The sequence below is a fragment of the Hemicordylus capensis genome, chromosome 2 (assembly GCF_027244095.1).
Source record: "Hemicordylus capensis ecotype Gifberg chromosome 2, rHemCap1.1.pri, whole genome shotgun sequence".
NCBI classification, from domain to species: Eukaryota; Metazoa; Chordata; class Lepidosauria; order Squamata; family Cordylidae; genus Hemicordylus; species Hemicordylus capensis.
Window position 1 is genome coordinate 385,460,581 of NC_069658.1, and position 25,729 is coordinate 385,486,309.

Consider the following 25,729-nt stretch of genomic DNA (forward strand, 5'->3'; position numbering starts at 1 on the left):
GAGACTCATTTCACTACAACTCCTCTCAAAAAGGAGTATTGGTAATTGACTCCCAACGAATAAGGGCAGAGCTACATGTTAAGGCTGCTTGGGTAGCCCAACCTGGGTTAGGCTGCTCATCTGGAATACTGGGATCATTCCCAATCCAGATGTCCCTGCCCAACCTAATCCTGCTTTTTGCCCTGGCTCTTAGCTGAGGTTAAGGGCGTGAGCGTGACCTGAATCCCGGCGCCAGGATCGTGTGTTTGCTTGGGCTGCAAGCAGTCACTCAGGCTGCAAGCAGACACAGAGATGGGTGCCTAGAGCATTGGTCTGATGAGGGAATCCCCCCAAGGCACTGCACTCATTGCACAGTGTCTCTGTCCTGGTCTCTGTTGATCTGCACTGCTGGGAGGAGCGCAGATTATGTGGCTGCACAGTCACGTGCTGAAGACATCACCAGTGATTGTCTGGGGCAGGGGGAGATAAGCCAGATCATGCCGCCCTCCCTGCTATTCACCCATGCCCGTGTGAATAGCCTTATTATATGCAAATACATGTAACACCCCATTGGGGAAAAGCAGCTTTGGGAGGAAGCATGGTTGGTAGAAGCAGTGCAGGGAGGTGCTACCTGCTTGCCATTTCTCTACTACAGCTCACCCTCTCAGCTGCTTCTCCCGCAGAGTTCCAGATATATGTTTGTGAGGGCAACCATATGTTTGGAAAGCTGGAGAGGAAGAACTGGGGGCAGTCAGAGGAGATGGATTAAGCACTTTCCCCCTGCACTGCTCTGTGCTCCAGTCACCCTCCTCTAGAACAGGGATTCTCAACATTGGATCCCCAGATGTTATTGGACTTCAGCTCCCATAATCCCCAGGCCCAGTGGCCTTTGGCTGGGGATTATGGGAATTGAAATCCAATAACATCTGGGGACCCAACGCTGAGAATCCCTGCTCTAGAGCTTTCCTTTCTCCTAACAGACCATCAGGATTTTGTTACCTGCGTTTGCTTCTAACAAGCCACACTGTCCTAAAATAAGTGTCTGCTAAGTAGTCCTGCTAAGAAATATTCTAGTGCCCTTGGTATTGTTCTCACATCGGATCATTATTTCTGCACACCTGGGGTTATCAAGTTACTTTCTTATGAGAGCACAATTGTTTGTTGCAGGGTTTCTTAACCTTGGGCCCCCAGATGTTGATAGACTACGGGGCTATTCTCACGATCAGCAAAAATCGGGCTAGGAGAGCCTAGCCCGATTTTTGCTGATCATGAGAACCACCGGGCTTGGCTGCAAGCCCGGTGGTTCTAGAGTGGGTAACCCACTCAAGTACCCCTTCCTGTAGCCCGGGTTTGCAGACCGAGCACTCCACAAACCCGGGCTATCTGATCATGAGTATCAACGGCTACTTGTGGGTAAACCCCCGGAGGGGAGGCGAAAAGCTACCTCCCGGCTCCAGAGGTCTCCCCAGTATACCCTGCGCACTCGCATAGGGCATACTGCAGCTTCCGGGGGGCGTGCGGCCCCAAGCTCCCCAGCTCCTGCCAGCTCCGACATGGAGCTGGCAGTCATGTGGGCGGCCAATCCGGCCACCCAGGGCTCCGTCCCTGCTCACCGTACTAAACCAGGTCTCACTGATTGTGAGACCCAGCTCTACAATTCCCATCATCCCCAGCCATGTCCATTGTCCATTTTCAGGGGGAGTGCAACCCTATCTAGAACAGGCAGATTGAAACCATATCTTAGGTCCCCCCCCAGTCATTACCTCCATCTTATTTGGATTCAACTTTAGTTTGTTATCCCTCATCCTGCCCATTACCACCTCCAGACAGGTATTTAGAGAAGTTATGCCATTTCCTGATGTGGTTGATATGGAGAAATAGATTTGGGTGTCATCAGCATATTGATTAGGGTGTTGCATTTTGTTTTGTTTTATTTTTTCTGTTTTGTTTTTGGCTCAAATCTAAAACACCCCCATTTTGTTCTTTGTTCAAAATCAGCCAATCCGAAACACCCCAATTTTGTTCTTTGTTCGAAATAGCAAAATCCAAATCCAAAATGTTTTGGATTTTTAAAAAATGGCCTGGGGGCAAAACTAGTGGGTGGGGGGTAGTAGTGCCCAATGGGTGGAAGCTACCACCCAAATTTCAGAGGAATTGGGCAAAGGGCTGATTTTTGGTGAATTTTTGAAGTTTAAGATTTTCCCCATAGGGAATAATGGAGGTTTCAGCAAAAGTATAGCTTCACTTGGGGGGAAAGGGGTGGCCCAGAGCAGAGTAGAGTATGTGGTAATGCCCAGTGGGGCAAGGAAGCTGACAGAAATATTTCAAATGAATTGGGCAGAGGGCTGATTTTTTAAAGATTTAATGGAGTTTATGGGTCTTTAAAGTTCTTCCCCATAGGGAATTATGGAAGTTTCAGCAGCCCCATAACTGCACTTGGGGGGCATCAGGGTGGCCCAGAGGTAGTGGTGGTGTTGAACACATAGGGTGCCAACAACTTCCATGGGTTGCTAACATGGGCACTGGGTTCTGTTGTTTTTGAGATGTTTTGCGTGTAGATTCTCTAGTAGCATATGAGAGTGGATTCATGGTTTGTCATGAATGGAGCAAAATGGAGTTTCGAAACAGCCGAAACAACAAAACGTTTTGTAACTGAAACAGGGACGTTTTGTTTCAGTTACAAAATTTTCTGTTTTGAGCATTGGGTGTTTTGTTTTGGCTACAAAACAGCCGAAATGGCCTGTTTGGGGGCACAAAACGTTTTGTATCTGAAACGAAATGTACATCCCTAATGTTGATAACCCTCTGCAACAACTCTCCTGATTATCTCTTCTAGCAGTTTCATGTAGATGTTAAAGAGCATTGGAGACAGTATGGAGCCTTGTGGAATGCCATACTTTAGTTCTCACTTTGTAGAGCAATAGTCTCCAATTGACACCATCTGGAATCTACCAGAGAGGTAGGAATGGAACCACCATAAAACAGTGCCATCCAATCCCACCTCTCTACTTGTAGTGATGTGCAAACAGGTTTGATGTCGAACGTGTTCACTGTCGAACCAGTTCGGTTCAACCATTCAGGGTCGAACTGAACCACCCCCTGTTTCGTCCAACCCTGGACCAAAACCCCCTGGGGGTTCACGCGGGTTTTTTTAATCCCATTTACCCCCTCCGGGGGAGTTGTTCAAGGCAGCGGCGGGGTGTGTGTGTCCATTAAGGTTCCCTCTCTCCCTGCTGGCCTCCCTTAAGCCATAATTCAGGCTATTCCCAGGCCACGTAGGGGGCCATTGTGCAGATGTGGTGGCCTCCATAGTGGTTGCCACGCTGAGGGTGGAAGGCCAATGTGCGTAGGTGGAGAGAGGCCAGCGGGGAACCTTAAGGGAGGGGAAACCTTTGTGGACTCACCCATCCCCACCACCTCAAACAACTCCCCTGGAGTTAATTTTTTTTAAAAAAAACCTCACAGACCCCCCCCCCGATCGAAGCAGCTCCAGAGGGTGGGGTGGGGGAGTTGAGGGGGTGCAGGACCGAACTGACCCAGTCTGGTTTGGGTCGAGTTTAGACCAGCTAGTTCCATGCACACCCCTACCAACTTGTGGATCACTGACTTGTGGAGTATGTGTTTTAGGGGGCCCCAATCCCAGACCTGCACTCCAGTAGTCTCTTTCTTCCAGTCCAAGGGAGCACATTGTATATCCTGTATTTCTGAACTTTCTCTTGGGCGTTTGAGAATCATCAGTAAGTCTTTTGAAGTAGGCAATGCTATATGTGAGAGCAGAGTCTGGTCTTGTAGATGTAAACCATTTACTACAAAGGTTTTGTGTGTATCTGCTAAGCTTGTTAGGAGATTTTGCAATCCCAATGGATAGGCAGCAGTCTCCGATAAATACCAGCATTATATAATTATTCTGCAAGCCTGACTCCACTGTGTTGAACACAGCCGATCAGAGATGCATGGTAGCTCACAGCGCCTTTTTAAAAGTTCCTTTTCAGACTGTCTGCTTAGCCTTGTCTGTATCCTACTCTGTTATTTAAAAGGAGCTTAGAATAAGCATCAGGTTACTTATCGGGAGGTAAAAGGATAGGCAGGAATGCAGTGCAGAGAAAGAGAGCTTCTCTGATAAGATGTAGCTTGACAGATATAGCGTGGAAACAGATGCCACAGGCAGCAGATGTAATGAGATACATAAATACTGAGGCCTGCTAGAATAAATGGAGGCATCCTCTTCCATAAAGATGTCTGCTGGAGCTCCAGACAGCAGTACCTGTGTATTTCAGCACCAGCACTCAGATCTGTTTGATTTCAGAGACAGAAAAATATGTTTTACTTTGGGATTGTAATCAGTAGTTTTTATTTCCCAGCCTCGGAGTGACATTTGCGCTTTAACAAGTATTGGAGACAGTCTCCCTGACTGGGCGGTTACACTGCTCTGAGAAGCTTAAGCTTGCAGGGCATCTGCCTGTACAGAACCTTAACAAATGCCTGCTTCCGCTCCAGCTTGGGTGGGAACTTGGCCTCATAAGCTCAGGAAGTCAAAAGCACACTTTGAAGAACCTTATCATGTCCTTAACTAAAGGATATTGTTGGACCAGGTGACTTAAGGAGCTGCGTGCTGCACTATGGGCACGGAGGCTGGGAAAACATCTCAACATCCACTGCAGTTTTTGTTAAGGGCTCTTTTCAAGGTACTGTGTAAAATTGGATTGATGAGACCCAGGCAGGACGCCAAATAATAGTGCAATGGGGGAAAGCCACATTTCACCACAGTTTTAGATTGTTAGTGCATTTGGCTGCAGTTCTATGTATTTAAAAACCTGTACTCCACCCTTCGGCAACATGCACCCAGTGCGTCATTACACAATCACGAAAGTAATTTAACAATGAAATGGTAAAACCAAGGGATAAAAGAGCAGAAGCAAAATCAAAGCAAAACAGCACCAACAGGGCAGGGAGAAAGTGATCCAGCTATTGTTTTTAAAATGCCAGGGGAAATAAAATAAAAAGGACTTTGCCTCTGAAAGGACATCAGAGGGGATGCCAGGTGAGTCTCCCTAGAGGGAGTGCTCTATAAAAGGGATGCCACCACAGCGAAAAAGGCCCTCTGGATTGCTGCCAGGTGCCTGTGTTAGGCAGGGGTGGGGGAGTGACTGATGGAGATCTTAATGCATGGACAGGGACATGTGGGAGGAGGCAGCCCTTTGGGAGTCCAGTCCCAAGCCATATAAGACTTTGAAGGTGAGCACTTTGGATAATGCTCAGAAATGGACCGACAGCCAGCAAACCTTTTCAGAACTGGAATCATGTTCTCCGAGGCTCGTTCCAGTTGGCAACCTAGCAGCTGCATTCTAATTAGCGGAAGTTTCCAAGAAGTCTTCAAAGGCAGGCCCCCCATCTAATATGTTGCTGTAGTTGTGCCTGGTGATTACCAGGATGTGGAGGCTCTCTCTGTTCTGAAGGGGTTGTAACTGGTGTACCAACTGCAGCTGCTAAAAGTTGCTGTGTGCCACAGAGGCCACTAGGGTTTTCAATGGCAACCCTGGAACAGTCGGCATCCCCAGATTGCAACCTTATCCTTTAGGGCAGGGGTTCTCAAACTTGGCTCCCCAGATGTTACTGGACTACAACTTCCATTAAACCCAGCCCTTTATACACATTCATGCCCAGTTGTGCACCAGCATGTTTGTTTCAGAATGAATGGAACCCAAATGGCATGGGGCTCACTCAGTTGCAGTTCCATTCATTCTGAAAATGAATGCACCCACCTTATTTCTTAATGAGCTGCTCTGGGTAATGAGTTTCTTCTCCAGGAGTACATTCAAATATCGGATCCCTTACCTGCAGTGGGAACTGGGAAAGGCCAAGAAAGAAAGGTTTTACCACTTGATTCTACTGATTGTATTACATGGCATTTAAGAGATCTCTGCTGCAAGGTGCTGAGTGCATTTAACTCATAGCAAAGGGCAGTTCATCATGACATATGTCCATGATTGAACCTGCAATTAAAATATCATGATTCAGAATACAATTCAGAGTGGTTATTCCTAGCATGGGTTTTAAAGGCAACAACTTTGTAGAGCCAGTGTGAAGTCAATTTGTGTTAATCATGTCATATGTAAATAGTGGTATTTGAGGAGCTTCCCCCTGCCAACAGCACACACAGTTTAATATGAAATGATGACTTCATCCGGAATTAGGTTCAGCTAGCATATGTTCAAGACCTTGCTATAAAGATGCTTTCATTAGGAGGAGGGAAAAATCTCTCTGGGGTGCAGCAGAGAATTTGGTTTATGGGGGGCAATTAGCTAATTTTCATCCAATACAAACAGTTCAGCATCTCCCTTGCCTTGCGTTTCATGGTAGTGTTTGCAATTCATTGACTCATAAAAGGGAAGCTTCTCCACACATTACATAATAGGGATGTGCAGAATGTTTCGCCAGTTAAGCATTTTGACTCAAAACAGACTGTTTTGAGGGTTTCAAGCTTTTTAAATAAAAGGCTGTTTCTAGCTAGGAGCAGAACAAACCCCATTTTGATCAAAATGTTTTGACATCCCAAGCACCATTTTGTAGGTCTGCTTTTCCCTTGCTGATTGGTTTTCTGGTTCTGGCTTCTGATTGGCTTGCAATCTCCTTGCTTCACTGGTTGGCTTGTTGTCATTCAAATCCAAGTATTATCATGGGCAACTGTGCCCCCATTAGCTTGGAGAAGGGAGGGGGGACACAAAAGGAGGAAATTTTGAACTCATAATGCATTCAAAGGGACTGGGAGGTGGAGAGAGAGAGAGAGAGCGAGAGCGAGAGAGAGCGAGTGCTTATACTGTGCCTCTCTTGAAGAAGATACATCAGGATAGGAGGAAGGGCAGTTTGATTTTGTGTTTTTCTTTTCTCAGTACTGAGTATAATATACTATGTTGTTACCACTATAGCTGTCTGGTTTTGTTGGATTTCAGATTGACAAAGGAAGAAATTGGGTGCCCACCTTGAATCCTCCTTGAGTTGTGGTTTGTTTCGTTTGTGATAGTGTTGTGGTGAGAAATGGGCAGTGGCAGCTGTGTGTGTGTGTAATATCTCTTGGAGATTGTTGTGATGAGCTCCATTTCTGGCCTTGAGACTAACTTGTGCTTCACACCCTGCTCTGGTCTGCTCTGCAATCTGCACTGCAAGGTGTTGTACTCAGTCAAAGAGGCAGTTCACATGACAAATGTGAAGTGCCTGATGGGGTTCTGCAGGGAGAGTGGGCTTAGCCTACGCTCCCCACAAACGAGCAGCCACTCGTAGCTGGGCAGCTGGATCGGCCGCCCACAAGACTGCTGGCTCCATCACAGTGCCGGCGGGGGGCGTCGTGGATTGGGGGCTGCACGGCCTCCGGAAGTTCCAGGATGCCCCGTGCCACTCGTGCAGGGCATCCTGGAGAGACCCCCGAGCCTGGGGGTCTTCTCGTGTCTCACTGTGGCGACACATGAGCACAAAAACAAGGTGAATGGGGCGATGGCTCCATTAACCTCATTTAAGGGGAGGGGGATTTAGCGTAGCTAGCTGCCGGGAGCCGCGTGGCTCCTGTTACAGCACACAATCACCCAAAAGCGGTCTGGGCTCCCTTAGCCCACTTTGGGGCGATTGTGGGATTAGCCTCCAAATGTGGCTGAAGTTGCTTTAGTTGAGCTTATGGCTATGCTTGCTGCTAAGTAAGGGTGCTGCTGTGGCAGCTGTTGCAATGACAGGAAGTAACTAAAGTGTCATAATTGTATGAGAGAGAGCAACTTGTGCCGGTGATGTTACTGCAGTGCAGGCACTGTGGCTGGCCAGTGATTCCTTGCCAGGATTCCTTGTTGGCCATTTTTGGACTGTGATTGAAAATCTGTGGTGTTCTGTGTTGAGATGGACAGATTCCATTTTACTGTGTGCTTCTGCAGTGTTTTCCAAGGCAAGTTGCAAAATGCATTGCAAATTGCAATGCAAAACTTGTGTGAAGTGCACTCTGTGAGTGCAGCTAGTTTCAGCCATAGGGAACAAAGGGGAAACTCAAAATACCCAATTATTCCCCATGAGTAGCTCCAAGGGACACTATGCGGTAGGGAATGATGGGTGCTACCTCCCACCCAACCCACAAAAGAAATGGGAAGCAAGCAGTTTTAAACAAACTTTTAGCCTTTCCCCTAAACCCCTATAGGATCCTATGGGGATTTGGAGAAAAGGTTAAAAAATCACCCATGTCCATTTCTTTTGTGGGTTGGGTGGTAGGTAGCACCCATCATGCCCTACCACACATTGGTGTCCTTTGGAGCTACCCATGGGGAACAATTGGATGTTTTGAGTTTCCCTGTTGGTCCCTATGGCTGAAACAATCAAAACATTTTGAGTTTTGTTTCATTGGAACAACCAGTACGACTGCTGTTTCAACAAAACATTTTGGCCATCTACATTTTGTTTCAAGCTCAAAAAGGAATGTGAAATCTGTTTCATGCACATCTCTATTGTGTAATTATTTTTCACAACACACTTTTCTGCAAACATGTGCACACGTATGCGCGCGCACACACACACACACACACACACACACACCTACCTACCTTGTGGTCATTCACACATTCAATATCTTTGTTCTACCTGGATTTGGGAGCTGTTTGCTCCCAGTTTTTGGTTGTGTGAAAGCAAGGTAGGAGGAAAACCCAGGTAGAAGTGATTGTGTGGAAGCTAGGCAGGAGGACAAGCTACCCAGGTCCCCCCCCCCTAACCTTGCTTCAACACAACCGAAAATTGGGAGCACACACAGATCCCAAACCTAAGGTAGAACACAGTTTTTGACTGTGTGAATGACCTTGAGGCGGTTCCCACGATCAGTGGGAACCACCGAGATGGGGTTTGTGAGGAAAGCGGGCTTAGCCTGCTCTCCTCACAGACAACCCCTCAGTCGGCTGCGGGCAGCCAAACCAGCCACCCACATGACTGCCGGCTCTGTTATGGAGCCGGCGGGGGCTGGCGAGTTCTCGAGCTGCACGACCCCTGGAAGCTCCAGCATGCCCTGTGTGAGTGTGCAGGGCATGTTGGAGAGACCACCGAGCCGGGAGGCTGCATTTAGCCTCCCTGCTGGGGTTCTCCTTGTGATTTGCTGCAGCGCGGAGCTGTGCCGCAGCAATTCACAATTTTAAAAAATGGGTTAGCAGAGCGCTCGCTCCGCTAACCTTGGCTAAGGGGAGGGGGAAATAGTGGGGTTTGCTGCCAGGAGCCCCGCGGCTTCCGTGGCAGCAGACGATCAACAAAAAGTGGGCTAGGCTCCCTTAGCCTGCTTTTGGTTGATCGTAAGAATCGCCTCGTCAGCAAAACCAGAGGTGGATGAAAAAAAATCCATGATTTGTTTAGTCACCGGATGTACTTTTTATTGGTCCCATTTTGTTAGACAGTTAGTGCAGAATAGAGGCTAGGCCTGTAATCCTAAACACACTTACTAGGGAGTAAGCCCTATTGTAGACAGTGGGATGCAATGCTACTACTAATAATAAACTTTATTTGTTAGCCACCCCATCACAAAAAGTCCTCTGAGTAACTTGTGAGTAATGCACAGGACTGTACTGCACAAGACTGATCAGTGAACCAGGAAATCTCTGGTCTCTAGTTAACCACTATCAAGCACTTTCTCTTGGCCTCAGCCCTACATCTGAAGTATCAATCTCTAAAAAAGCCAATTGCCAACATTCTGTTCTGCTCATTCCGTCACACTCTAGAGTGACCAAGAAATAGAATCCAGGTTGTGGCTATGCAAATGAAAGGGCCATTAATATAGGGACATGACTGATTCTCAATGACGGGGATCAACAGAGGTGGCAAGCAGGTTTTACACTCTCTCTCTCTCTCTCAATGCATCCCTCTACTGTCTCCCATAACAGGGAATATGAGAGTGAATGTTTGTCATCCCATCCAATGGGGGAAAGTAAAACACTATAGTTGGGAACACTTGCATTATGAGCAAAACCTACCCTTCATCCACTTACACTGGGTAGCTCAGCCCTCACTGACAGGAATCCCACACCAAAGAAGAAATGTGTCTTTCTGCTTGGGGACATGATTGTTCCTTCCAGGAGTCCTTGCAGTATCCAAGCCTTGCTTTTACATATGCTCAGGTTATCATGGTGTCAGGCACTTTGCTGCTATAGTAGTATTCTTCTAGATAACAAGGTTTTTGCAAAAATTGCTGTGATATATATGTGAAGCATTCTGAACACTGAAGTGCAATACAAAGGCTAAAGATAATTATGAAGGCCATCTCAAGCTCTAGCAATTGTTTTGAATAAGATGAGGCACTCCTGGATTTTTCCATACACATTTTCTCAATCTGTGCTTGCCTTCATTCAGTGCTCTGAAAAGCAAAACCGGATATGTGCCAGTAACTGAAACTAAGTTCTGTATGCAAACACAAGGACATGTTTGCAAGTGGAAATGTAAATGCAAATCTTGTTTGCACTTCACCCAAGGCTGAGGATAATGTTGTTAAAGAACTCCTATCGAAGAGCTCCTGGCAAGTGAGAGATCTGGATACATTACGAAGTCGTACAGCATATGAAATGTTCCCTACTGAAAACCACAGGCATCCCACACAGTTGTGAACAGGCCTAAAGAAACAGCAGAATTCATTAGCAGCAGCTTCTTTCATGAGATGGAAAAACACTGTAGTGTCTGCTGGGTGATGTGTGAGCCAGCAGAGAAGTCTCCACGAAGCTTTAAAGGAATTTCACCATGTGAAGTGACAGAGTTCAGCATGGAAGATTTATGTTGCCTCCTCTCTGGGTAGATTCAGGCAACTGTAAAGGATTTCATGTCATAGTTATGGGACCAGGTCGTGCTTGCCACCTTTTGATTCAACTATGATTATACAGGAGGGAGATTAGGAATTGTGTGAGTTGTATGTCAATGCATTCAAACTACCAGTCATCACACCAACCAGATTTTCTTATGGCAGCTTCACTGCATCACTACCACAAACAATCTGAATTTACTCTTCCTCCCAACTCACTGTTCATGCAGGGTCAGCTGCCTCCTCCTCCTCCTCCTTCCTCTTCCTCCCCCTCCTCCTCCTCCCCACCCCCACCAATATACCGCTTTTCAACAAGAATTTCAGAAAGCTGTTTACATAGAATGAGGAGGAGGAGGAGGAGGAGGAGGAGGAGGAAAGAATAATAAGAAAGCAGGCCTACAAGAAAGAACAAGTCAAGAACCAAGCAGGAAAATGGAAAAATAAGCCACTGCATGGTCAATATTTGCACAATATAAGTGGAAAATCAGACATCACCAAGACCTGGCAATGGCTTAAGAATAGCAACTTGAAGAAAGAAACAGAGGGTTTAATACTGGCTGAACAAGAACAGGCACTAAGAACAGATGCAATAAGAGCAAAAGTTAAAAGTCAACAACAAACAGCAAGTGCCGCCTTTGTAAAGAAACAGATGAAACAGTGGACCACCTAATCAGCTGCTGTAAAAAGATTGCACAGACTGACTACAAACAAAGGCATGACAAAGTAGCCGGGATGATACACTGGGACATCTGCAAAAAATACAAGCTACCTGTAGCCAAAAATTGGTGGGACCATAAAATTGAAAAAGTTGAAGAAAATGAAGATGTAAAAATATTATGGGACTTCCGACTACAAACAGACAAACATCTGCCACACAATACACCAGATATAACTGTAGTCAAGAAGAAAGAAAAACAAGTCAAAATAATCGACATAGCAATACCAGGGGATAGCAGAATAGAAGAAAAAGAAATAGAAAAAATCACCAAATACAAAGATCTACAAATTGAAATGGAAAGGCTGTGGCAGAAGAAGACCCAAATAATCCCAGTGGTAATTGGCGCCCTGGGTGCAGTTCCAAAAGACCTTGAAGAGCACCTCAACACCATAGGGGCCACAGAAATCACCATCAGCCAATTACAAAAAGCAGCTTTACTGGGAACAGCCTATATTCTGCGACGATATCTATAACAATTGACAATAAAATTCAGCCATCCCAGGTCCTTGGGAAGGACTCAATGTCTGGATAAAACAAACCAGTCAATAACACCTGTGTGACTGTGTAAATTAATTAATTAATTAATTAATAATAATAAAATGTTCCCTGTCCTCAAAGGGCTTGCAATCTAAAAAGAAACACAAGGTAGACACTAGCAACAGCCACTGGAGGGATGCTGCACTGGGGTTGGATAGGGTCAGTTGCTCTCCTCCTGCTAAACTGAAAGAGATTAGCCACTTTGAAAGGTATTATTTGTGGGGCTCATGTGTTAGGATTGGGTTCTGCTTCATACACTGTTGGTGTATGAAGTGGAACCAGTCACACACGCGAAATAACTTATTTTGGTGGCAGCGGATGGTTAGACTGAGGGCCAGCTACAGCCAAGCCCTCACAAGGAACCAAAACACCACACACACACCCATACATACACGGTTAGTTTGTTTGAGTGGGAAGTGGATTTGATTTAAGTTTATACTGGAAACTAGACTACAGCGTTCAAAAAGAGCATATTGGCTTGTTTTTCAAAGCTCTGCATAACTCCCACAGCACTGCACTTTCCTCTCAAAGCTGCTGTCAAGAGACACAGTGGCTATAAGGAACTGCCAAATGCTAGGCCAGTACCCTAAAGTGGTTTTTGATTCCAGAAGCTTCCTACTGAGTTAGACTATTAGTCCATCTGGCCTTATAAAAGCTGCTCTGACTGACAATGAAGGGGTCTTTCCCACTCCTGCTAAGATCCTTTAATCAGACAGCTCAGCCTAGATGCTAATTCATACCAAGCATGTGCTCAGTAACTAGAGTTACCTGCTACCAGACTTGATGTGTGAGCTGCACTTCCTTGCTATGGCTCATGTGTGCCTGGTGCAATGCCATGACTGGCTACTAGACTGATGGCCAGGAAGGAACACTCCCTCCTCAATAAACCCTGTGCCACGATTAATTGCTTGAGAGGCTTCTCAAGCCATTAACCGTGGCACAGGGTTTATTGAGGAGGGTGTTCCTTCTTGGCAACTGTGCATTGCCTGCAGTAATAGGCTCATTCTTATGATCCTCATCTAGGTAGGAAGTGTGCCCAACTGGGATAGGAGAGCTGGATGCACTCCTGATCGGCAGTCATGTAAGACTTGAGGTAGGAGAAGTGGAGAGTGACCACCCTGTGGAAGGTGGGATCTGGGTTGGATGCCTTTTCGTCGGCCCTCAGTAAAATGCTGGGGAGAGAATCTGGGTAGGGTGTGCCCATCCTACCCGCCTCCCACATGATCACTCTTTGCTCCTCTGACCTTGTAGTTCAGGCTTATCCAGCTGCCGATCAGGAGTGTGCCTGACTCTCCTGCCTTGGCTGGGCACTCCTTCTACCCAGATGAGGATCGTGACAACCAGCCTATTGTTTATTTATTTATTTTATTTTATGTTTATTTTATTTTATGTTCCTTTTCTTTGTTTAGTTCACAAGAGGTGGTTATGATTTAACCAAGCTGGGGCGGCAGCACCATTGCCAGCGAGATGCAGTGACTAGCACCAGCACATGGAAACCAAAGTGCCATCCTATCCTAACCATGGGGCATTTAACCATGGATAGAATTGCATCATATGACTTTTGATACATTTACCTGATGCTTGGCTCCCATATATCCAATTGTATTAGGGAAGTCTTGTATATTTTGAAGGTAGTGGTCTACCAGTCTGTCCAGCCATAGAAAGGTTCCTCCCCCGGAGTGTTGCCTCCAAATGGAGCAACAGCATCTTGGCACCTCTCCATGCTGCTTACAAGGTAAATAAAACACCAAGTGAGCAAGTACTAGAGGCAGCAAACACTGTGAAGGAACAGCAAAGGGTGTCAGGATGCTGTGATCCCACAGTGGACTGATGCTTTCATCAGAATTTCTTTTTCATTTCTTCCTTTTTTTCTCTCTTTCAAAGCCTTGTGTGCTGTTGACTCACAGTGCCACCGGGAAGGTGTTTTGTTTTATCTCCTACTGCCCACATATGCAAAAGCCTGATAACTCGACATTAACAAGCGGCATTCATTTTTAACCTCACTATTATCTGAGCTGCAAAACACCTCCTTGATTGTTTTCTTGATTGTGTGTCAGCCGATCTGGCCACCCCAGCAACGAGCGATTGCTTGTTTGCGGGAAGAGCGGGCTAAGCCCACAATCCCCGCATAACCCCATGAGGCTCTCTACACATTGATCATGTGTAGAGCCTCGTTTGCTGGAGCAACATCTGAGCCCACCCTGTTTGTGTGCTGGTGCTCAACCAGGCCTCCCCTCAGAGCTGCCTCTGAGGTCCTGATCCCCTGCTTGGACTCTTGTGTCCCCTTGGAGCTGTCTGAAGATTCCCTATTTGGACTCTTGCCCCTGCTCAGACTGCGGCTTGAACTCTGTTCTGGCTTACGACCCAGTCTTGGACAGCACAGAGCTGTGTTCGGATAATGTTCAGATCCATCATGAGTTTGCCTTTGGGGTTATATGAAGCTTTCCCTGGACTGGTGACACCACTATGATGTGACTCTACAACTACTCAAGCCAAGTGCATGCATGGCTCCATCTTGGAAGTGCTTCCTTGCTGCTGCCACTAGGAATTTTAACAGACAAGTAATTTTGGGACTGTGAAGATCTGTCAGCTCAAATCAGGCCTCTCCAGTTAAGCTGAAAGGAGTTCAGTACATTCTGAAACTGAAGAAATATTGTGGCCACAGCAAGAAACTCTTGTAACTCAGTACAAGTGAGTTACAAGAGTTCTCTTCTCCCCAGAGAATGGTTGCGAGGAATATAAAAGCCACACCTAGCTGCTCATGCAAGATTTGTGTGAAAATGCTGAGAACCACTGTAGCCAAAATAACTCTGTCCCAATAGTACTCATGTCAGGACTGGGAAGAATCTCTTTCCTTAAACTCTTAGATAGGCAGTTCCCAAATTGGATGCTTGTCTGGCCCTATCCACCCACAACATAGTACCTCTAGTGACTGTGTGTCTATCTTATGTTTCTATTTAGATTGTGTGTTTCTATTTAGATTTTCTATTTATGCTGGTGTCTATCTTATGTTTCTATTTAGATTGTGAGCCCTTTGGGGACAGGGATCCATCTTATTTATTTATTATTTCTCTGTATAAACCACTTTAGCAACTTTTGTTGAAAACCGGTATATAAATACTTGTTGTTGTCTGTCTCATTCATTATGAACCTGCTTCTGACCTCAAATGCAAATAGTGCATTCTGACTTATATTGGCAAAGGCCCATCCATACACATCATCACCGTCTGTCCACAAGGCTATAGAAATGAGTGTTCCAAATGCACGCTGTGTTTGCACGTTTTACTTCTCTGATAAGACCTTCCAGCCTATGGGACCTGGAGGTTTCTATAGGCAACTGTATGATTCAAACATTCACTGGGCTAGGCCTTCGAACCAGGCTTTTCTTTGTACAAACAATTTTTTCCTGGAGCCTTGGCTTCAGTTTCTTCCCCATTGTTTCTCTGGCAGATACTTAATGGCCCATGTACCCTTTGGGAGCCATGGTCAGGTCAATGGTAACAAAGCCAAAGATAAGGATAAACGATTATGTCAGTGTGTGTGAGCACTCAGGGATGGCACTGCTGCAAGGCCCCCTGTTCTGTAATATGCCACTCTTTGTTCATTGCACCCAAGGGCATCTGCATGGAAACAGTATCTGTGCTGCATACAAGCTGGCCTGCCGCTGCTCTTTTCTTCCTCACTTGGCATCCCAAGCCTATATAATTCAAGACACAATTGCCAATTCAGTAATCGCCATCAACCATTGCAAGGTGAGGAGCAGAATGCTGGAGGGGAGTGGAGGGAGTTAGGTAGAGGGGAACCATTACATTGGTTGAAGTATTGTATACAGTGATCATTCTATCCCACCCCCAGTAGAGAGGTCAGCCAGGGGAAGTAAAAGATGTATGGTACATATGGCACGCTGAGTGCAAAATATCATGGAGGAAAAGGGCACAAAAAAGTCCCAAGTGGGGGAAGGATCCCTTAGGTTTGCAGCAAAATGCTCCCACTACAAGTGGAGGCTAAGGGGCATACATGTATACTGCCTTCATGCTGCCTCTGAACAATAGCAGCAGAGAACAGCACAGAGGAACAGGCTCTTCACTGGCCAGACTGGGAGTTAGGCTGAAGGGAAGCAAGCTTCACTCCAGGTTGGGGCCCAAAAGGCAGAATTGGCTCAGAGGATGTGCACCCTTAGATCTGCACCCTCCAAGAACAATTCCCTCTCCTCCAGGATCCTCTAAATTGTGAGCGGGGGTGCTCCTTTGGCAGTTTACATAGGAACATAGGAAGTTCCCATATACTGAGTCAGACCATTGGTCCATCTAGCTTGGTATTGTCTAAACAGACTGGCAGCGGCTTCTCCAAGGTTGCAGGCAGGATTCTCTCTCAGCCCTATCTTGGAGATGCCAGGGAGGGAACTTGGAACCTTCTGCTCTTCCCAGAGTGGCCCCATAAGAAGACTATCTTGCAGTGCTCACATGTAGTCTCCCATTCAAATGTAACCAGGGTGGACCCTGCTTATCAAAGGGGACAACTGGTGCTTGCTACCACAAGACCAGCTATGGTGGAGAATTAACCTTGGGACATGTATTCCCATCAGGTTTACTTAAGAACCAACGAATCTCTGGGCCACTCAGAATGTCCCAAGGAAGCAGCATGCAACCCCTGCTAACTGGCCAACAAGACACCTAATAAAGAGGTAAAGGTAAAGTGTGCCGTCAAGTCGATTTTGACTCCTGGTGCCCACAGAGCCCTACAGTTTTCTTTGGTAGAATACAGGAAGGGTTTACCATTGCCTCATCCTGTGCGACTGCTCCTTTATATTTGCCAGGGGGGATACAACTGTCCCTATTCATTCCAGCATGGCATTCCTTCCACTGGCTGTAGCTGGTTTCTGTGGTGGTGTTGGTGTTGGTGTTGGTGCTGGTGTGGTAGTGGTGTTTTTAGATTGTGAGCCCTTCGAGGACAGGGAACCATTTTCTTATGCCTTTTGCTCTGTATTCTACCCTGAGAACCTTTTGTTGTTGTTGAAAAGCTATATATAAACATTTTAAATAGTGATTCCTCTTTCCAAACAACTAGGTGTTATGCTGTGGGTGGGTGCAAGCTGTATCCATATCAGGAACATATGCTTGTTGCCACAGGAAAGATGTGTTCATTCATTCCTTTACGTAAGACCTATATGTGTGGAAAGAAAATGTTCAAATCACTCACATACCCTTTACTGTATTGCCATGTAACGGACCTTAAATCGGGTAGGAGGCTGGCCTTAGAGCTACCCCCTACTTTTCCTTCACATGCCCAGAGCTGCTAGGCCATGGGGAGATGAAGAATCAGGCAACCAGACTCAGACCAAGAGTTACCAACAAAAGGGTAGTTTATTTGGAACAAAGGGATAGGGGTCTGGGTTTAAAAGGAGTCGTGGGAGGGGGGAGAGGTTAACAACTCCACAGGACAAACTGAAGGATAATAAAAGCACTAACTAGCCTGGCATTCCTATTTCTGGTGTTCAACTTCAGGAAGAGGGAAAGCTTTCTTGCTGAATATTCCTCAGTGTTTCCGGGCTGACTGACTCCTCCTCCTTTTCTGCTGGATCTCCCAGGGACATAGCAGATGCTCCGGAGTAGGGCTCAGCCAATCATTGCAGAACTGGTCAAAGCGGCTAAAGCTTTGTTTGCAACATTTAGACCAGGCATCCCCAAACTGTGGCCCTCCAGATGTTGCTGAACTACAACTTCCAGCATGCCCAGCCACAAAAAATTGTGTCTAGGGATGCTGGGAGTTGTAGTTCAGCAACATCTGGAGAGCCGCAGTTTGGGGATGCCTGATTTAGACTAAACACGGACTGCAGGGAGCTGCAAAACCTGGAAGCTAACGCTCCACACGTAATGAATGCAGGGACCCTGTTACATGGCACTTGGTTGTAACTTGCAAAGCAGATATGGATGAAAGATCCACAAGGGTTTTTTTAATGGGTCCCTCAGGGAGGCTGCCATTTCCTGCAGCTTGACATCCCAAATGACTTCTCACATCTGAACTTTTGGAACCATTTTTTGTAGAAATCTCAATGAAGTTGTATGTGTTCATAATAAACACGGTCAGCTGAGCAAACCAATTAAGCAAGACTAGGTGGATCAGATGCTGCTGCCCCTCAGATGATCAAGCTGCCAAAAGCTCTCGTCACTCCACACTGCCTAAATACATTAAGAATAGACAATATTTTTGTCAAATGCTGGTACTCTTCACTGCAAGGTACAGTTAACAGATATGATGCATAATTCTCAAACTACAAGCTTGCATTCAAACACTAGCCTTTAGTAAAATAACCTCACAGTATTACTGTAGTATTAACTCAATGGATCATAGGGCTGAAGCTGTGATGGAACGTAGCCCAAAGAGGCAAGACTGAAAGGTTGGAGAATTGGATAAGGCAGACTCTTGATTTAGTATATATATCTAAAATGTACTCTCTTTCAGAAAAGTCATCTTCTGCTAAGTAATTAAACAGAGCCCCCAAGGCCTACTAAAATTAAAATAACACAGTCCATTTATTTTGGCAAAAACCATTCATGAATATGTTTGCCAAAATATTTTTGTGGCTCTGGTCTTTTCAAGTGGCTCTTTCTCAATAAAATCCAGATGCCATCCATCCATAAGGCGCAACAGGCTGCTGTTTATGGCCATGAAAGATGCCTTTGTCATTTATTAATCTCCCCAAAGCTGTGGCAGGACATTCCCGGTGGCTCCCAAGAACATGTGATTGGTGGTTTTGTCCTGTCAACATAAGCGAAAAAAGATTGTATTCATCTCGTAGTTCTGAAGAAGGCCATTGTGCCACAAAGGTGTCACCTAACAATGAAATTCTCCCAGCAAATTCAGCTATAAGCACAATTCTTCTGTGTTTACTTTTTTGGGGTGATATTTTAGTACTTCCTCTTATTCGTAAAATAGATAGTTTGTCTTAAACATGACCATTCTGGCCCTTTTGTGAATCATCTGGGAAAATCCTAGTTGGCTTTTATGCGACTGGGTTTTGGCTGACCCTTCCTGGAACAGCTTCATTTTTTAATTGAGAAATTTCACAAAATCAGATATTCCTAGAATGTCACGTTGCCTCCTGATAGTTGTTAGCCTCTTGCACATGTTCTGACATTAAGAAGCATTGCTCTTGTGGAATGATCAGATGTAGTGCCTCTATCAACTTCAACGCAAGCCTCTTTCTGTGATCACATATAATAGCATAGTCTGGTTTTAAAATGTGAAAGGTTCCCAGAGGGAGGTGCCACATCAGTGACATGCAAATATGAGAGATAGTCAGCATCTCAGCACCAGTGTGTGATCATGTCTTGCTGGTCCACAGCCAAACTTCTCCTGGACTAGTTCCCTCATGCTTAGTCCTACAGTTGCTAACTTCTCTGCAGATGCAACGTCAAACTTCATGGCAATGCATTTCTTACATAAATGAGAAGTCTGAATGGACAGAGCATTCAAAAGTAACCACTGGGACAACTGATTTAAGACTAAAAAATCATCATTAATAATGCAGTTTGTACTGATGTTATTTTAATCTATGTTCCATCTCATCCCTAAACATTGAGCCCAAGGCTTGTACATGCTGTAGGTGTGATATGGAGTAGTTTGTTGGTAGTCATGAAAAGATCATAAGATGATACTGTGGATGTATACAGTATGTGTATAGGGTGTGCCCCCATTTCATTCTTATTCTAATTCACTTTGATTTTCTCATTTGTCTTTGTTTCTAATTTAATTTTTCATTAAAAATTAACTATATTCCTTACTTGGAGCTCTTGGAAGGAGCTCCAATGTGCAGCTGCCCTCTTGTAATGGCCATTTTAATTACCCATGTGCCCTGGACACAGCATCATCCCAGGGCAGTGTGGGTAAAATATGGACATGGCCATGAAAATGACTGACACGCTGCACAACGTTATGTGCATGTTACAGCGTAACATTCACGCTGTTGCACAAGCATGCTCTTGCACAAGCACAAAAATAGTACAAATTGAGTTCTCTGACAGTATGGCCATTAGAAATAATGACTATACCATCACGCAACTGCGTTTGTGCAATTTTTGCACCTGTGTAAGAGTGCTCTTCCACAACTGTGCAAACATTCTGTTGTAATACAGACATAACATTGCACAGTATGTAAGTCAGTGTGAATCTTCAGAAATGAATGTGATTCAGATATTAAATAGTACTCATACTGGTTTCATAGGGAAAATATATAATATCTCCCTCATCCTAAACCTGACAGTTTTGACACATATGCACATATTTGTCATGACATATTTGTCATGTTCAGAAATAATGATTTTTTTACTAATGAGCATTATAGATTGGAGAAACTCTGAACAAATGCAGAGTGTGCTATCAAGATGATGATGATGCAGAAAAACAGGAAATTTAGCTTAAATATAATAGGCATTGAGCAGCAATTTAAGAAATCTCAGGGTTTGACTGCTGCTCAAATTATTCAAAGTCTTCCCCATACCAGCATGTTCTCCATATATTGCCACCCATATATGAGTCCTTTTTCTGAAAAACCTATTGCTGTCCAGAATATCAAGTCTTTGGTTACCAGGTTACTATGAGGCCCTCTGGAGTTTTAACACGTGTAACCATATTGTTGTTACAATTCTGCAAAAAAAATTTATCTGTCTGTTCTCTTTTTTTATTAGGGATTTGATGCCAAGAACGCTTGATGGACAGATCACCATGGAGAAAACTCCCAGCTACTTTGTGACCAAGGAAGCACCGGCTCGTATCTCTGCCATGTCAAAGGGCACCAAGCTCATTGTGGTGGTGAGAGACCCAGTTACCAGAGCCATTTCTGACTACACACAGACTCTGTCCAAGAAACCCGACATCCCCACCTTTGAGAGCCTGACCTTCAAAAACAGGACTACGGGCCTTATCGATACCTCCTGGAGTGCCATCCAGATCGGCATTTATGCCAAGCATCTGGAAAACTGGCTCCTGTATTTCCCCATTGGGCAAATCCTCTTTGTCAGTGGGGAGCGGCTAATCAGTGATCCAGCAGGGGAGTTAGGCCGAGTCCAGGACTTCCTTGGCCTCAAGAGGATCATTACAGATAAACACTTCTACTTCAACAAAACCAAGGGTTTTCCATGCCTGAAAAAGGCAGAAGGCAGTAGCAAACCCCACTGCCTAGGCAAAACAAAAGGACGGACCCACCCCAATATAGACCAGAAGGTGGTGCAGAGGCTACGAGAGTTCTATAGGCCTTTCAACATGAAGTTCTACCAGATGACTGGCCATGACTTTGGCTGGGACTGAGGCTGGAAAAAATAATTTAAAGAAATAAAAACGAAAAATATATTTTTGTACATATCAATAGAGAAGGGAAATTAATATTTGTGCTAATGTCTGGTGATTCCAGTTAATATTTTCTTTTGGATGCAAATGTCACAGTTTTCTATTTTATGTATTTTGTTGACCTTTCCACAGGTCCAGGCTGTGAATTGAAGTCTGACTCAATTCACTTGTTTATTTACCTCAGTGAGACCAAACCATGGCCTCATCTTGATAGACACAAGACACAACTTTCCATCTGGCATCTTTGAATTTTCCCCCAGTAGTTTGGAGCCATCAGTCTGTAATTTTCTGGGGTCAGTGCACAGATTTTTTTAAAGTGATACTGACTGGTGACTTTTGTGACCAAAATAATCAGGATTGGAAGGTATCTCTCTAGTTCGGCTGCAGCCCTACCATGTCATATGATGTGAAGAGTTAAGATGACTTTGGCATCACAAAAGTCTCTTAGAACAAATATCATGAGGGTATATATTTGCAGAGAGCATCATGATGTGTATTCAGTAAACACTTAGCTGGGTAGTTCAAATTACAAAGTATTGAACAAAGATGTGTAGCTATTCACTCACCTGATTTCCACTTAACTCAACAAACAACACACAACAGAAATCAGCTGTACCCAGATAGTGCCCAATACCATCAAGGAGAGGAGCAATCTCTCTAGTCCTATTGAAGCATTACAATTTCCCAAGGTATAACAGTGGTTCTCTGTTTGTACTTCTAAAGCTAAAGTACACCTTTGGGATTGGGTCATTAGGCATTTGCGGAAGAGTGGTGTGAGGCCTTGTCCAAACACATGACTCTAAACCTAGATGTTTTCACAGAGAAGATCCAATATTCAAACTAATTAAGATAAAGTATCTTCATTATGGTTTGAAAGGCTTTTCAAAGCCTTACTCCTCCACCCCCAACTCACCCACCTGTTGTCTCCATAAAGCCTTATATTAGCTCAGATTTCTCTAGCCAGAGCCCAGTGACAGCTGGGCTGAGCCGAAGAGTCAACAGTAGGGAGCAACAAAACCAAGTCATTTTCTCTGCCATCCCCCCACTTAAGCACAAGAGGCCATGAGGTCATTGTGCGCACTACCTTCAGCCAATCCACTCAGCCTCCTTTCTCAGCTCAGAATGTTCTGTCTCTAGCCTTCAGCTCTATTCTGGCAGTGTCTTGTGCCATAAAACATCTGGGTAAACATGTGATAATACCCAAACAAAGAAGGGAAAGTAGCGAATAGGTCACTTGAGAATGTAACACAGGACAAAGCTGGCTTGCTCTAGCTCACAGCGACCTTTTACTCTGAGGGACTTCTGAGGGCTTGATTCATCCCAAATATAGTGATCAGTGATAACATATTGAAAAGACTACGCTGACTGTGACCCAAAGAGTGGAAAGAGCAGCAGCAGCAGCAACTGTGTTATCCTGTGCTTTCTCAGCTTATTCAAACAGCAGTATACTCCGGAGTGGATGCTATACTGGGATGGGAGTTATCCTGGCCACGAAACACCATGGTATCATTTGTTTGAAAGCCTTTCCATTAACAGCACATGGAAGAGATTGGAAAAAATGGCCCCCAGCCCCCAAGTTCTTGGCTTTTCCAAAACTTCCTTGGGGGTGGGGGAAGGAATCCTTTTTCAAACAACAACAAAAGGTAACCTTCAAAACCGGAGCAATGAACTGTTCCTCAAATTCAAAACACAGAAACATTCTAACAATTGTAAATATCTGTCATCATCTGACCAGCTAAGATGATGAGCTGATATTGGCACTGATACCAACTGAGGCCAACCATTCTTTCACACATTTTCAGCCACCATGAGTCCAGAAGGGCGATCCTCATCAGTTGTACAGCCTTGCAATGTGTGAGTTACATCCCTACAATACAAATATGTCACAGCCAGTGATTTGGCCTGGCATCTTCTGAATCAAGCTTCTTCATTATAAGGCCCAGGGGCCAGTGGTGACTCCCCATCAACCCTTAGTGTGGCACCCTTAATAATTGTTTACTGGGCCTGTGTGAAGCTTTGGCCAGAGCTGAATACTCTGCACAGTCCCCTGGCACCATGCAGAGATGGTGACCATTCTCACCATGCAGTGTTGTGCTTTGCCCAGTGCTGGGGACTCCTTTAAGGGAAATGGAGCCTCCTTGAGCCCCTGCACCATCTTGAAAGGCATGCACAGAGAGCTGGGAAGTGAAGCCCTTCTGAGAGCGCTTAAGAGAGGGCTCCATCTCTCTTAAAGGGCCCTCCCAGTGCTGAAAAAAGCACAGTACAGGGAAACCTCGTTATCCATGGATTCATTATCCATGGATTTGCGTATCTGCGGTCAGGAAAAAGACACCCAACTTCGGCATACATGGGGGGGAACCCAACAACATGTCGACCTCCCATACCATTTTGTTTCTCAGAGCCTCAAAATGGCTCCATCTTAAAACAACAAACACTGATTTTCGGCCCATTTTCAGCCAATCTGGGGGCATTCCAGGGCACAACATGACTCTGGGGGAGCAGCAAAGCATGGTGCAGGCTCCCCCCCCAAAAAAAAAATTGGCCAATTTTTGGAGATTTTCCCGATGACCAGGAACCTAATCCCTGGGATCCCAAAGCCCCCAGTGCCTTGATATTTGCAGTTTCCCTATCCGTGGTTGCAGCCAGGAATGGAACCCCTGCAAATATCTAGGTCCTCCTGTACTGTGTGTGGGGGTCAGCACAGTGGCAAACAGTTCTCACATTGAAGAGTTTGGGTTGGGTTAGGTTTTTTGGCCAAAGTGGCTTTCATTTGAAAAATAGTGAAGATCATTGCTCTATATTATTACTTAGTAGCAGAGCAACTATGAGGATCAGACTATAATTACACTATAGACCTAGAACAATCTCTTTCTTTCAGTTAATATTTGTTAACTGTAGTTCTTCTGTTGCAGGCTGTTAGACTTCATCCCTTGTTGCTCCTGCTCACATTTCCAGTGCTGAGGGCTAAACTAGATGTGACAGTGACTGACATATATTTCTTTTCACATGTTTGTGCTGTTCATATGTAAGGTGAGACATTGGAGGGCTTACTTTGATAGTTTAAAAAAAAGCATGCAGGAGAGGGGTGCTGTACTTTCCCCCACTCCCCACCTTACCTCCCTTCCATCCATTGCTTTGCTGCTTTTCTATATTATCAGCTTACTTCCAGTACCAGAGCCAAGAAGGGGGAAAGATGTTGAATAGGGTTGTGCGGGGTTTTTTTTCTGTTTTGTTTTTGGCCCGAATCTGAAACACCCCCATTTTATTCTTTGTTCGAAACCATCCAGTCTGAAACACCCCATTTTGTTCTTTGTTAGAAATTGCAAAATCTGAATTCAAAATGTTTTGGATTTTAAAAAATGGCCCCAGGGCAAAACTAGTGGGTGGGGGTGGTAGTGCCCAATGGGTGGAAGCTACCACCCAAATTTCAGAGGAATTGGGCAAAGGGCTGATTTTTGGAAATTTTTGATATTTAAGATTTTCCCCATGGGCAATAATGGAGGTTTCAGCAGCCCCATAACTGCACTTGAGGGGCACCAGGGTGGCCCAGAGTGAGTGGTGGTGTAGAGCACATAGAGTGCCAACCACCCCCATGGGTTGCTAACCCATAGGGTACTGGGTTCTGTTGTTTCTGAGATGTTTTGAGTGTAGAAGAGCCAGCGTGGTGTAGTGGTTAGAGTGCTGGACTAGGACCGGGAAGACCCGAGTTCAAATCCCCATTCAGCCATAAAACTAGCTGGGTGACTCTGGGCCAGTCACTTCTCTCTCAGCCTAACCTACATCACGGGGTTGTTGTGAAAGAGAAACTCAAGTATGTAGTACACCGCTGTGGGTTCCTTGGAGGAAGAGCGGTATATAAATGTTATAGATAGATATATGGATGGATAGATAGATTCTCTGGTAGCATATGAGAATGGATTCATTTTTTGTTGTTGGAAATCTCATATGCTACCAGAGAATCGACACTCAGATCACCTCAAAAACAACAGAACCCAGCACCCCATGGGTTAGCAACCCATGGGAGTGGTTGGCACCCTATGTTCACTACACCACCACTCTCTCTGGGCCACCTCAGTGCCCCCCAAGTGGAGTTATGGGTCTGCTGTAACCTCCATTATTTCCTATGGGGGAAAATCTTAAAGACGCATAAACTTCAACAAATCACAAATAATCAGCCCTTTGCCCAATTCCTTTGGAATCTGGGTTGTGGCAGCCTGGCAGGCACCCATTGGGGCGCTACCACCCAACCCACACTTCTGCCCATGAATTCATTCCCAGGCTGGCATGCAGTAGCCATAACAGGCTGGGCTCAGGCTGGCAACAAGGCAGGCATAGGCAATGGCATGGCATCATGGAAACTG

At 45.3% G+C, this 25,729-nt stretch overlaps 1 protein-coding gene across 1 annotated transcript in view; it reads left to right on the forward strand.

Annotated features, from left to right (window-relative positions):
- Positions 1 to 24,888, forward strand: part of LOC128341609 (heparan sulfate glucosamine 3-O-sulfotransferase 3A1-like) — a 102,253-nt gene extending 77,365 nt beyond the window's left edge. Inside the window, exon 2 of the mRNA XM_053287939.1 lies at positions 20,711 to 24,888. Within this exon, the coding sequence (XP_053143914.1) occupies positions 20,711 to 21,329 (619 nt within the window). The 3' untranslated portion in view covers positions 21,330 to 24,888. The remainder of the gene's footprint in view (positions 1 to 20,710) is intronic.
- Positions 24,889 to 25,729: the final 841 nt, after the last annotated feature.